At 40.7% G+C, this 15,297-nt stretch overlaps 1 protein-coding gene across 1 annotated transcript in view; it reads left to right on the top strand.

Annotated features, from left to right (window-relative positions):
- The first annotated feature begins 1,870 nt into the window (after nucleotides 1-1,870).
- The window catches only part of WDR86 (WD repeat domain 86), a 52,217-nt gene continuing 38,790 nt past the window's right edge, over nucleotides 1,871-15,297 (top strand). Inside the window, exons 1-2 of the mRNA XM_063450815.1 lie at nucleotides 1,871-2,229; nucleotides 14,339-14,664. Of these exons, the coding sequence (XP_063306885.1) occupies nucleotides 14,436-14,664 (229 nt within the window). The 5' untranslated portion in view covers nucleotides 1,871-2,229; nucleotides 14,339-14,435. The remainder of the gene's footprint in view (nucleotides 2,230-14,338; nucleotides 14,665-15,297) is intronic.

The raw sequence follows: 15,297 nt of genomic DNA on the forward strand, positions 1-15,297 counted from the left end.
GTCACAGACACGCACATTTAGTTACATACACATAGCACATGTGCAGTCATAGACACACAAATGTAGTTACATACACATAGCACATGTACAGTCACACACACACACACACACACACACACATGTAGTTACATACACATAGCACATGTACAGTCACAGACACACACATTTAGTTACATACACATAGCACATGTGCAGTCACAGACACACAAATGTAATTACATACACATAGCACATATATAGTCACACAAACAAATGTAGTTACATACACATAGCACATGTACAGTCACACACACACATGTAGTTACATACACATAGCACATGAGCAGACACACAAATGTTGTTACATACACATAGCACATGTATAGTCACACACACATGTAGTTACATGCACATAGCACATGTATAGTCACACACACATGTAGTTACATACACATAGCACATGTATAGTCACACACACACAAATGTAGTTACATAAATATAGCACATGTACAGTCACAGTCACACACATGTAGTTACATACCCATAGCACATGAGCAGACACACAAATGTAGTTACATACACATAGCACATGAGCAGACACACAAATGTTGTTACATACACATAGCACATGTATAGGCACACACACATGTAGTTACATGCACATAGCACATGTATAGTCACACACACATGTAGTTACATACACATAGCACATGTATAGTCACACACACACAAATGTAGTTACATAAATATAGCACATGTACAGTCACAGTCACACACACATGTAGTTACATACACATAGCACATGAGCAGACACACAAATGTAGTTACATATACATAGCACATGTACAGTCACAGTCACACACATGTAGTTACATACACATAGCACATGTACAGTCACAGACATACACACACACATGTAGTTACATACACATCGCACATGTGCAGTCACAGACACGCAAACTTAGTTACATACACATAGCACATGTGCAGTCACAGACACACAAAGTTAGTCACATATGTTCCACATGTGCAGTAACGTAAACTCAAACGCAGTCACATACATACCACATCTGCAGTTAGTCACAGACTCACTAATTTCTTTTACACATGTGCAGTTATTTATATGCAAAGTGAGCCACACACTTTACATATGCTAGCATACATATGCACACCAGTCACATACACATCCCATGGACAATAACAACCACATATAATCATAAATACACATTAACTATTTACATGCAGCCACACACATACTACATATAAGCGGCAAGCAGTATGTCTAACTGCCAACATAATATAACATTGGGGTCAGTAAGGGCAACTGTATTTTAAGGGTTACACACATTACCAAACTGTGTGTGTAGAACAGATGTGTTTATATGAATGTCTAATATTTGTGTGCACATTGTAATAGATCCTTGTGTCGTTGTGTATGTTTAATGACTGTATGTTTGTATAATACTATGGCAGTTATAATCATTATATATTTAGCAGTATTGTGTATATGTGCAATAATTTGAAATGTATACCAGCTGTGTGTGTACGTGTGTGTACCGGTATTATAATGAATGTAGGAGTTACAATGTGTCTAATTTCTCCGATACATGTTCTGCTATTTTTCTTTTGTTGTTTTTTCACTCTGTCGTTCCCTATTTCTGGTAGCATGATGTAGTATTATACCGGGATTTTTTCTGCCGCTGTATTTTACCTGACTATTTGCGCACAATAAAAACTGTTTTATTCACGTGTGTTTCTGTAATCCCTGCTGGAGTGCTAAGGTATTTATGTTTGGCTTGGTTAATTTCTCCACCCCCAGGATAAATCTATGTGAATAGTTTATAGAAACGATCAGGAGACAGGCTAAGGCTTCCCAGTGGAACCTCCCCATAGTGTGTGAGAAGCCATCGCCCCCAGCTAGGATCCTAAATCTGGTGTACAGTGCATTGTGCGTGGGGCTGGGAGTCATTAGAACGCCAGGATCATTTTCCAGGGAAGCACAGCAGAGGATTATTGAAGCCAGATTTGGGGGACTGAGCTGCTGTGTTGCAATGAAGTGGACCCTGGTGAAGCAGAACGAGGGGACAAGAGATACTCTCTGAGCTAACCACCCTCTACAGGGCACATGCAGCCTGGATTTACCACCTGGAGGGGCAGAATGAGGGATACCTGACACAGGTATATTCCTGAGTGTTAAAAACCCAAGGGCTACAAGAGGATAAGAAACGTCCCCTCTTGACAAGAGTTGAGGTAAGTATCTCTTGCTGATAACGTGTTAGTGCAGGAGCTCTGATCTCCCCCCAAGCTGTCTTTATATGGCCCCTGTTGGAGGTATTTCGATGAAAGATGTCTTAATTCATGCATTCATTGCTACATTGTTACATAGTAATCTAGGTTAACCTATTGCTGTTTAGGTTCCTGAGATAGCATATATGTATATAAACTGTGTTTAGGTTTTACAGATATGAATAATTATTATCTATCAGTGAGAAGTGGAAACACTGAATGGTCTGGTTGGCAGTGCCAGTGTTTCCAGTGCTGGGCAGATGTGTGGAGTGCTGGGCATTAGGGGTGAAGATCTGTGTGGGTGCAGTTGGGTGAAGTTTTGAGTTTCAGTAGTGGGAAGTTGGAGTGGTGTGCTGTGCAGTTGTGATGTAGTAGCGGTCAGCTGGGGGCAGTTATCGATAGCTGGTGTAGAGCTGAAAATGTGGGATACAATTTTGGGCATTTGTTATGCTGTGATTGGCATTTTGATCCAGTATCGGGCAGTTAAAATGGAGTGCAGTGACTGGCATTTTAATTCAGTGTTGGGCAATTAGAATGGAGTGCAGTGGTGGCAGTTGTCATGCAGTGACTGGCATTTTGATTCAGTATTGGGCAGTTAGAATGGAGTGCAGTGGTGGCAGTTGTCATGCAGTGACTGGCATTTTGATTCAGTATTGGGCAGTTAGAATGGAGTGCAGTGGTGGCAGTTGTCATGCAGTGACTGGCATTTTAATTCAGTATTGGGCAGTTAGAATGGACTGCGCTGGTTGGCATTTTAATTCAGTGTTGGGCAGTTAGAATGGAGTGCAGTGGTGGCAGTTGTCATGCAGTGACTGGCATTTTAATTCAGTATTGGGCAGTTAGAATGGACTGCGCTGGTTGGCATTTTAATTCAGTGTTGGGCAGTTAGAATGGAGTGCAGTGGTTGGCATTTTAATTCAGTGTTGGGCAATTAGAATGGAGTGCAGTGGTGGCAGTTGTCATGCAGTGACTGGCATTTTAATTCAGTATTGGGCAGTTAGAATGGACTGCATTGGTTGGCATTTTAATTCAGTGTTGGGCAATTAGAATGGAGTGCAGTGGTTGGCATTTTAATTCAGTGTTGGGCAATTAGAATGGAGTGCAGTGGTTGGCATTTTAATTCAGTATTGAGCAGTTAGAATGGACTGCACTGGTTGGCATTTTAATTCAGTGTTGGGCAGTTAGAATGGAGTGCAGTGGTTGGCATTTTAATTCAGTGTTGGGCAATTAGAATGCAGTGGTGGCAGTTGTCATGCAGTGGCTGGCATTTTGATTTAATGTTGGGCAGTTGGAATGGGTGCAGTGGTGGCAGTTGTTTTGCAATGGCTGGCATTTTGATTTAGTATTGGGCAGTTAGAATGGAGTACAGTGGTGGCAGTTGGCATGCAGTGATTGGCATTTTGATTCGGTGTTGGGCAGTTGGAATGCAATGGCACGGATGTGGTGTTGTGGTGGCAGTTGGCATGCAGTGTTTGACATTTTAATTCAGTATTGGGTAGTTGAAATAGAGTGCAGTGGTGGCAGATGGCATGCAGTGATTGGCATTTTGATGCAGTGTTGGGCAGTTGGAATGGAGTGCAGTGGTGGTAGTTGGCATGCAGTGGTTGGCATTTTGATTTGTGTTGGTCAGTTGGAATGCAATGGCAGGGATGTGGTGTGTTGGGCAGTTGGAATGCAATGGCAGGGATGTGGTGTGTTGGGCAGTTGGAATGCAATGGCAGGGACGTGGTGTGTTGGGCAGTTGGAATGCAATGGCATGGATGTGGTGTGTGGGGCAGTTGGAATGCAATGGCAGGGATGTGGTGTGTTGGTCAGTTGGAATGCAATGGCAGGGATATGGTTTGTTGGTCAGTTGGTCAGTTGGAATGCAAAGGCAGGGATGTGGTGTGTTGGGCAGTTGGAATGAAATGGCAGGGATATGGTTTGTTGGTCAGTTGGAATGCAATGGCAGGGATGTGGTGTGTTGGGCAGTTGGAATGCAATGGCATTGATGTGGTGTGTTGGGCAGTTGGAATGCAATGGCAGGGATGTGGTGTGTTGGTCAGTTGGAATGCAATGGCAGGGATGTGGTGTGTTGGGCAGTTTGAATGCAATGGCAGGGATGTGGTGTGTTGGGCAGTTGGAATGCAATGGCAGGGATGTGGTGTGTTGGTCAGTTGGAATGCAATGGCAGGGATGTGGTGTGTTGGGCAGTTGGAATGCAATGGCAGGGATGTGGTGTGTTGGGCAGTTGGAATACAATGGCAGGGATATGGTGTGTTGGGCAGTTGGAATGCAATGGCAGGGATGTGGTGTGTTGGGCAGTTGGAATGCAATGGCAGGGATGTGGTGTGTTGGGCAGTTGGAATGCAATGGCAGGGATATGGTTTGTTGGTCAGTTGGACTGCAATGGCAGAAATGTGGTGTGTTGGGCAGTTGGAATGTAATGGCAGGGATGTGGTGTGTTGGGCAGTTGGAATGCAATGGCAGGGATATGGTTTGTTGGTCAGTTGGACTGCAATGGCAGAGATGTGGTGTGTTGGGCAGTTGGAATGTAATGGCAGAGATATGGTTTGTTGGTCAGTTGGAATGCAATGGCAGGGATATGGTTTGTTGGTCAGTTGGACTGCAATGGCAGAGATGTGGTGTGTTGGGCACTTGGAATGCAATGGCAGAGATGTGGTGTGTTGGGCAGTTGGAATGCAATGGCAGGGATGTGGTGTGTTGGTCAGTTGGAATGCAATGGCAGGGATGTGGTGTGTTGGTCAGTTGGAATGCAATGGCAGGGATGTGGTATGTTGGGCAGTTGGAATGCAATGGCAGAGGTGTGGTGTTGTTCTCACAGTCTTGTAAAGTGCTATAGAGAACAGAAGTCTTAAAGCGGGATTTAGTGGAACCAACTTAGAGAATTCCCTAAGGGTCACTCACATGGACTCACATTGGAAGAGACTTTGGGGTTTATTTATTAAATACTGAATTGTACTTAATCAAAGTGTGAAAAGTTAAGTAAGAATAGGCAAGCTATGACTATGGCTGAATTGGAGAATTCTCCAAATCAGAGATTTTTGTCCAAACTTCAGCAATTCAGTTTTCAATTCATTAGAGCGCAGTGTGTACCTGAAACTTGTGATACAGATATTATTTAACCATTAAACAATTCTTTCTTCTATATTAATGCAGCATGAACAATGACCCCTCATAGTACTCGGAGTTATATTAATGGAGCTATGATAAGGAATTATATAAATTATTTATCATTTTATTTGGAATCACACCATCAGGGGTTAATTAAAACATGAATTGTGTGGGATACAATGTGATTTCAAAGTGAATTCCAAATGTAAGACCAACGTAGGTGAACTATAAACATAACAAACTGGGAGAACTGTTCCACTTTACTGCTTTTTGTTGTGTGACAGAAGCAGTGGCGATGAAAGGGTTAAAACACAGTTTACCATATCTGTGAACATATCCGTAGTTTTAGATCAATATATATTATTTACAATAAGTGATTATTTTTCTTTACATTCTGCTGTGCTATATGATTTAACCCCTTAGTGACCAATGACATTGCACATAGACTATGATTGATTTAATGGGGTTTTTGCTTAAACTCTGCAAGGTGTCATTTGACAGACAGACACAAACATATACAGGAGGTCTTGAGAGCCCGGCCCGCAAGCCTTACAGTCTAGAAGAAAATAAAGTTTGCCCTGGGGTGTAAGCCATTTAAATGGGAAGCCAATCAGAGAGCTCAGGTCCATTTGCTGAGTCTGCAAATCTCTCCCTTCCAGGCCCCTCGCATTGTGATTATCCTGTATTACACTCTCTCTGCTAGTATCCAGAATTACTCAGATAAACCCGAGTCTCTGAACAATGTCTCACTTACTGACATAAGCACATTTTACTATTATTTATAACTATATCTTGTTTTCATAAAGGGGTTCACAGTCTTCACAAAGAGCCTTCGACCCAAATTGCACGGTCCTCATATGACCTCAGTTCTTGTCTAGCCATACCTATCTCTATGTTAACATTTTCAATGTCTGAGGCGCTCTCGCATTTAACTATTTTATTTTATTTTTACCAGATGGATCATTTTAATTTAAAAACAAATGAAAAATGTTAACACTTTTATCTCACACTGATGTGCTGAAACTCCCAAATATCTTAAGGCAAACATTAGTTTCATATCCAAATTTTAATATTAGGGGGAGCTTCCGCACAATAAACAGGACCCCCATTATAGCTCCCCAAATCATCAACATTAGCAAAGGCGGCAAATGTCCTCAGAGCCCACTAATGTCTTTTCATGATAACGTTTTTGACAAGTCCCCATTTTTGCAGACTCGGGGAAAGAAGGGAAGAATCTAAATGGACAAATGGAGTCTTACAGTCTTGGACGTCATTTTAATACATTATGTATATAATGTATTAAATAATATGCACAAAAAAACAAACAAACCACAAAATAAAATAAAAAAAATCAATATATAAAAAAAATGGCTTTTTAGTTACTGCAGTTGCTTCAAATACACAGGCAAATGAGCACTGGCCAGACCAGAAAGAGAAATCACCAATCAGGAGCCTTCTCTTTCCATCAAGTGGTTTCTGAATTTATATCATGTACTCCTGTCCAGCAATGATTTATTGGGTTTATAGTTCAGCCCCTAATTTACAAGATAAGTGGTCTTGGCGAATAGGCTAACAGCAGCCATACTCACAAACCTACTTATTTATAGTGCTTGGAGTGTAACTTTGTCTCCAGCTAAATCTATATTTCTGGTTTATTGTTTTTGTCTTGTTTTCTCACGGTTTGAACATTTGTTATATTTTCCAACCGTTGGACAAGGTTCTAAATATGCATCAGTCAGTCACCATTGAATCCCAAGTGCATTTTTTTCCCCTGTGCAGTTTGTTGGGTTACTCTGTTTGTGACGGGTTCACCACATTATAACAGCTAGGAAATGGCTGTGAATTATCAGCCAATCCTGGTCTTCCATTCATTTTCTATTGGAAAATCAGCAAGCATGCATTAATAAATACCAAAGTAAAAATGTGAAACTCACAATGTCCCAGAACAATTCTTTATTAAAAGCCTGCGTTTAGGCTGCAGCATTGTTGGTGGGTTCCTAATAAAGACCTCTTCCGTTTCTTTGGTATTTATTTATGCATTATTTGAGTGTGCCACTCTGGATACTGTAGCACCATGATTTATACTGTCCTGGCATAGTCTAGTTAGTATCATTTAGTTTATTTTACCTACAGCATGTGTTAATGACTATTCATTTGAGAACACTAAAAAACAATAGAGCCGCTTGCCCTGGAGGGCTTGAAATAGAACTAGGCCTGTGTACAGCCCCAAAAACTTGGTTAGACTGAATGACTTTGTCTGAATTTTTTTTTTAGTTTGGGTAGTCTAATAATTCTCAATGTGGCGGTTCAACCCGACCGAATATCGTCAATGCAAAAATATTAGCGAAAACGATTCGGATGAACAATGGGCCAATCAGTGTGCTGCAAAATAGAAATATTATGTTAATACGTTACAGTACACTTTTTTTCTGTTCCCCTCCCCATCTGTTAGTTATTAAGTAAAATCCACATCCAGTGACTGACACCGAATCAGCAATAACTTTTTCCCCATTAATCTTTTTTTTTTTTTTTTGGGCCATGGACAGACCTCTCCAAATCACGAATCAAACAAACATGTTCATCCATTGTGTTTGTCATTATTTGGTTATATGTCCACATGGCATTTCAGACTTACAGAATTTAGATGACTTGTCGATCGGCCAAAATTTGTACAAATTGCGTTTTGTTTGAAACCGAATGCTCAAAATGGAACCATATAATTAATGCACGAAAACAGAAAACTAGTAGATATTTATTAATTTACCCTTCTTATCAGGGGCGTACCTAGAGCATGTGGCACCCGGGGCGGGCCCTGGGTTTGGCACCCCCCCCCCCCCCGTCTCCCCTCTCCAAACCCCCCCCCCCAATAAAAAAAACACCTACTAAATTTTACAGGCAGACAGTTATACACACACACAGTTACAGACACACACACAAGACAGACAGTCACACACACACACACACACACACACAGTTACAGACAGACAGTCACACACACAGTTACAGACAGACACACACACAGTTACAGACATTCACACACACACACACACACACACACACAGACAGTCACACACACACACACACACACAGTTACAGACACAGTCACACACACACAGTTACAGACAGACATTCACACACACACACACACACACACACACACACACACACACACACACACACATTCACACACACACACACACACAGACAGACAGTTACACACACACACACACACACACACACACACACAGACAGTCACACACACACAGTTACAGACACAGTCACACACACACAGTTACAGACAGACATTCACACACACACACACACACAGTTACAGACAGACATTCAAACACACACACACACACACACACACACAGACAGACAGTTACACACACACACACACACACAGACAGTCACACACACACACAGACAGACAGTTACACACACACACACACAGACAGACAGTTACACACACACACACACACACAGACAGTCACACACACACAGTTACAGACACAGTCACACACACACAGTTACAGACAGACATTCACACACACACACACACACACACAGTTACAGACAGACATTCACACACACACACACACACACACACACACACACACACACACACACACACACAGACAGACAGTTACACACACACACACACACACACACAGTCACACACAGTTACAGACAGACATTTACACACACAGACACACACTCTTACTCTTACTTACAGACAGTGTGGGCTGGAGGAGTGGATTCCCTGGCCTGAAGTCCTTCCCTGGCTGGAACCTGTTGGGTGGAGGAGCAGGGATTTCTTCTTGCTGCAGCAGTAACAGCAGCTTGTAATGGGCAGTAGCTCCGCCCCCTACTTCCTCCCGTGCGGCCAGCTTGCTGGTCTCCGTGTGAGCTGTGCAACACCCCGGCTGCCATGGGGCACAGCTCACACAGCCCCCATTAGTCCTCAGACCAGGGTCATGGCACCCCCCTACCACGTGGCACCCGGGGCGGACCACCCCCACCCCCCCTTAGTCCGCCACTGCTTCTTATATAGTGCTGCTTATATTCAGATACATTCACTGAGAGGAGTGATAAATCTATACGGCCCCAGTTATTTTAATGAACTGCCCCAGTATTTGTAGAATTAGAGACATTGCTAATTATTTAATAATAAGTGCATTGGAGCACAGTAGGACAGTAGCTGGATATGCGATATATTGGAAGGACAGGACAGAACACATCATAAGCAACAGCTGTGTGAAGTGGACACCTTTCACCAAATCCTCTCCAGAATAGGTGATAATTCTCACTTAGCTGAGAACATGTGTTGGGTGATGGTGTTAGGAGGGAGTTTCGTGGATAATACATTACATTGAGATTCGTTTTTTTCCCAACTGAGAGAGAAATGTAAATATAGGAAGAGATATGTGTCTCTTTAAAAGAGGTTAACCAGAAGACTCTGAAGGTCAGACCTGCACTAACACGATCTTCTTCTGCATCTCAGGATATTGGGGTAAGTGAGGATTTTATTTCTATTTCAAGAAACGCTGGAAAGAACACTACTGCTTGACCACAGGTGTCTTATTTCATGGAATCTGAGTCCTAACATGGTAAATGTTGGATTTGTAATGCTTAATAGATCATTATTTAGGGTGCATTTGACGAATCTACAAGCCCATATCCCATATCCATATCCATATAATATTTAATTTCATGGAATTAAATCAGAAGACAAAATTGAGCCTAAATAGCTAATTTGGAAAAATGTCTCCAACATACAGTCACAGATCCAATTTAGCAATTTGGGTTTAATTCTACTGGGTTTTGTGTTTAGTAAACAACTTATTATTAATTCCCTCCATCAGACCTTGTATTATGGGCTTCATGCGTTATGTAAGGACCAGGCCCTATAGCTAGGGATGACCTCAGTCATTATAGGAATCCACTGGGAGTGCGTTCATGTGTTTTCTCATTGCGTGTGAATGCACTCAGGTATGTGTATCTCATTAAACTCAAAGAGAGGAACTGTGACCCACAGGGAAGCTTTCCTGTATTTGCTGTGTTTTTACTTTCTATTGCAAAGTATTAAAGGAACACTAGAGTCCCCTAGAGAAGTTCGGCTTTCTGAAAAGCTTTAGGGTTTAATAGCTTGTCCCTGCAGGTATATTTTATAAAAGGGCTGATTTCAAGAGAAATGTCACTTTTATAAATCCCCTTAGTAACACCCCTGGGCTGTCAAACAGAGATCCTGAGAGGTTTCATGCTAAATGCTTCTCAAGGCTTTGTTAGTGTCCCCCAGTGCTGCTATGAGAAGCATCTGATTGGGCACAAGTCATCAGTAATGGTGCCTTCACACCAGGAGACTCGAAGCATCGAGAATCTAGAGAGACACACTCCTAAAGAAAGACAATAGGGGTTACTATGTAACTGGTGCAAAGTTCTAAAGTAGATAAATTAACATGAAAAACAATGAAACCGTCTCGTCCTGAAAGTCTTGTAGCACTTTTGGAACTTTGTGCAAATGAATTCATTTTTTGTGTTTATGATTTAGGCAAATGAAACAGTTGGTCAACTTTGGTTATTTTTTTCCGTAAGGTGGCATTTTTAAATATCTTCAAACTGGACATTACAAAAGTTTCATACATATATATATATATTTATTTTTTCCTTGAAGTTGAATTGTAACAAGATCATTTGATGAGCATAGAATTGCTCATTGTCAATACGTGTTGCTTTTAGAGTTTGCATTCTGAACATCTGCCAGAACGTTAAAGATGAGCTGAGATCTTTGCTGGCTCTGGGAGGACGAAGCTCTAACTGATCACATCCTTTCCCAATAAACTGGAAAATGTTTCTGTTCTGGAAAAAAATACTAAACACATGAAATGTTTTATAATGTGCATTTAACTATAATGAATCATTTAAAAAACATCCATAGCCAAATGATAGCCCTGCAGCGGGTGTTAAAGAGATGTGATTAATTATTCATTTTATTATTATTGGTATTTATATAGTGCCAATTAATTCCGTAGCGCTTTACAATATTATGAAAATGGGGGAAATTTACAATAAATGAGACAATTGCACAGTGATTAAGGAACAGTAGGTAGATGAGGACCCTGCTCAAATGAGCTTACAGTCTAGAGGTACAAAACACAACAGGGCAGCTAGGGTGACAGCCACCAAACAAGGTGGAAACGTAGCAGAGTTGGAGGTGAGAGTGGAGTGTGACTCTTTAGGAGAGCAAGAGACAGACTTGGGTAAGTATAGATAAGTTGCTCTGGGAGTCCATAAGCATTTCTAAACAGATGTGTTTTGAGGGACTTCTTAAACAATTGAAGACTAAGGGAGAGTCTGACGGGGGAATGCAGGCTGTTCCAAAAGAAGGGACCCGCCATGCGAGAAGTCCTGCAAGCGCGAGTTAGTAAGTGTGCAAGCAGCAGACAGGAAAAGGTCACCGGCAGAGCGGAGGGACCGAGAAGGGGCAAATCTATGAATCTGGTAAGAAATGTAAGAGGAGCTAGAGTTGGTTAGAGCTTTTTAGGTACTATAGGTACTTATCTACAGCAAACCTCCTGCCATCTACATAATTACCTCTTTCGTTAAACGAGTGCTTGCAGTTAATGGACCACTAAAGTTACCCGGACAAATTCATCAAAAAAAGAAGTCTGGGTACAAAATGGTAATGTTCTACATTGCATGGTTAAACACATCTCTAGTGAATGTCTTCCTGACAGTCACAGGGTGAAATTTGGTCGTTCCTCTGAAACAACCAAATTTCACTCTGTCATGTGTCATTCAACATCCATAAAAACTTTGAACGTCATCAATTGCAGCTAATGGGGATGCATTGTATTCAACGTCTCCTTATGAGAAGCATATGATTGGATGTACGCACGGCACTCGCCTCGCACGTGCATTTTGTCCCCAGTGCTCCTCAATAAAGAGCATTGGATTGGACAGTCAATGAGGAAGCGACAAGATGACATCGCGAGTGGAGGAGCCGGCGGCCGCATCGAGTGAGTCTCCTCACTGGAAAAAAGGTAAGTAAAACTTTTTTCTTAATTTATTACAGGTTAACACTTGGGGCCTTGCATCTAAATATGGACTTTGATATAGTGTTAAGACTACATGTTGGTATTACTAATGCTAAGTTGTTACTTTAAAAAAATACTCTAATATAAATATAAACATGAGTGATCTTTACCCCCTGTACAAATAAAAAAAAAATAACTTTTTCACAGCATTGGAATTGTCTCCTCTGCGTGGCCGCTCTATCTCCAGTGAAGTTATTAGTTCTAGTGACTTTTGTTTAATCACGAAGTCCTGGGGACATTGGGTGCATGTGTAGTAATCGCCATGCCCCACCAATCCAGTGCTTCTCATAGAGTAGTATTAAATCCAATGGTTCTCATAGAGTAGTATTAAATCCATGCTTCTCATAGAGTAGTATTAAATCCAATGGTTCTCATAGAGTAGTATTAAATCCAATAGTTCTCATAGAGTAGTATTAAATCCAATGGTTCTCATAGAATAGTATTAAATCCAATGGTTCTCATAGAGTAGTCTTAAATCCATGCTTCTCATAGAGTAGTATTAAATCCAATGCTTCCCATAGAGTGATATTAAATCCATGCTTCTCATAGAGTAGTATTAAATCCAATGGTTCTCATAGAGTAGTCTTAAATCCAGTGCTTCTCATAGAGTAGTCTTAAATCCAATGCTTCTCATAGAATAGTATTAAATCCAATGGTTCTCATAGAGTAGTCTTAAATCCATGCTTCTCATAGAGTAGTATTAAATCCAATGGTTCTCATAGAGTAGTATTAAATTCATTGCTTCTCATAGAGTAGTCTTAAATCCAGTGCTTCTCATAGAGTAGTATTAAATCCAATGCTTCTCATAGAATAGTATTAAATCCAGTGCTTCTCATAGAGTAGTATTAAATCCAATGCTTCTCATAGAATAGTATTAAATCCAATGGTTCTCATAGAGTAGTCTTAAATCCATGCTTCTCATAGAGTAGTATTAAATCCAGTGGTTCTCATAGAGTAGTCTTAAATCCAGTGCTTCTCATAGAGTAGTATTAAATCCAATGCTTCCCATAGAGTGATATTAAATCCATGCTTCTCGTAGAGTAGTATTAAATCCAATGGTTCTCATAGAGTAGTCTTAAATCCAGTGCTTCTCATAGAGTAGTATTAAATCCAATGCTTCCCATAGAGTGATATTAAATCCATGCTACTCATAGAGTAGTCTTAAATCCAGTGCTTCTCATAGAGTAGTATTATATCCAATGCTTCTCATAGAATAGTATTAAATCCAGTGCTTCTCATAGAGTAGTCTTAAATCCAGTGCTTCTCATAGAGTAGTATTAAATCCAATGCTTCTTCTGTAGGTTGAATTACTAAACTGAGAATTGTCGGGAAATCATAATGAATTCAAAGTTAATTTAAGGCCAATATATGTGAATTGTCCAAGTCAGTAAGGTTTACAGTTCAGTTATTTTGTTTTAAATTCACATTGAATTAAATTTGAATTCTTGGTAATTCTTACTTCAGTAAATAATGTTACATATGATCATGCTATACGTGATGACACGTAAAGTCCCATGACAGCCCGTCAATGATAAAACATATCTAGTGGCTGTCACTGTGAAGAATGGTTTAGACAAAATTCCCTGAAACGCAAAGGGACAGTGAATACACGCTAAAACCACTTCATTAAGAAATGGTTTTGGTGCTACAAATGTCCCTTTAATCGAAATAATGCTTATTGGTATTGCCATTAAAATCAGTTATTTTCTACACATTGGATCTCAGTGACCATTAAAGATGTATTTGTGTCTGTATTCCCTGCTACAATGTATTATATTAACGTTTTTGAGGTATAGCATGGATTCATAATAAAACCATCTTCTGTCCACTTTATTGAATTTGTTCTCTCTTGCTGTTCTTAGGTTTGATTTGGGCATTTAGTTGCCAGAACGTATGTAGAAGAGCCATGTTTCCACCGTTACTCCCGGCCCTGTCTTTCGTATCTCAGTGGGGAACCCTATGAGACCACCCCAAACTTCCATTGCCCATGCCGGGCTCCGGAGGATGGGGAGCGGGGGCTCCACGAGTGGCACATCCAATTTATTGGTCACAGTCTGTACAAATCACAAGGGTGGCATTAACTGGCTGAGCTTGAGTCCAGATGGGCACCATCTGCTGACAGCAAGTGAGGACTGCAATGCTGGTCTTTGGAGAACATCGGACAACCAGTGTATCCGGATGCTGCAAGGTGAGCCGTAGCAATGTATACAATGCATTTCTACTAGTTGGACTTAAAGATTACAGGATTCCAGAGTCAGGGTATAAAATCACCTTATATTTAAAAAAAAATGTACCAGGATGAGAATCAACAGATGTGAATGGTATAACATCTCTTCGTAAATAGGGAACTCCTTCGATTTTGCTGGAATTAAGTTGGAGTATCATGACTGACAGCCTGATGAATAATTGTGAAGTGGAATTCTGATATCCCCAGCTTTAATGAACTTGCTGATTAGAGTCTATTTATTATTTGGAATGGACTTCTGCGGCATAGACCAAGAAGAGGACCTAACAATCCCAAAGGGCCGCTGTAGAGGGTGGATCATGCGAACATCTACATAATGGGAAATTTATTTTTTTATTTTGGTTATCATGGCTTTAGTGTCACTTTCTTCTTCAGAACTCACTGTTTGATGAACTTCCCAGGATTCCGACAGCGATCTGCATACATATCTCAAAATTACATTTGTCTAAAATTTAACCCCTTAAGGACACATGACATCTGTAACATGTCATCATTCCCTTTTATTCCAGAAGTTTGGTCCTTAAGGGGTTAAACTCTAAAATTAAACTTGTCTAAATTATACACAAATCTAAAGCA

This window comes from Pelobates fuscus, chromosome 4 (assembly GCF_036172605.1).
Source record: "Pelobates fuscus isolate aPelFus1 chromosome 4, aPelFus1.pri, whole genome shotgun sequence".
NCBI classification, from domain to species: Eukaryota; Metazoa; Chordata; class Amphibia; order Anura; family Pelobatidae; genus Pelobates; species Pelobates fuscus.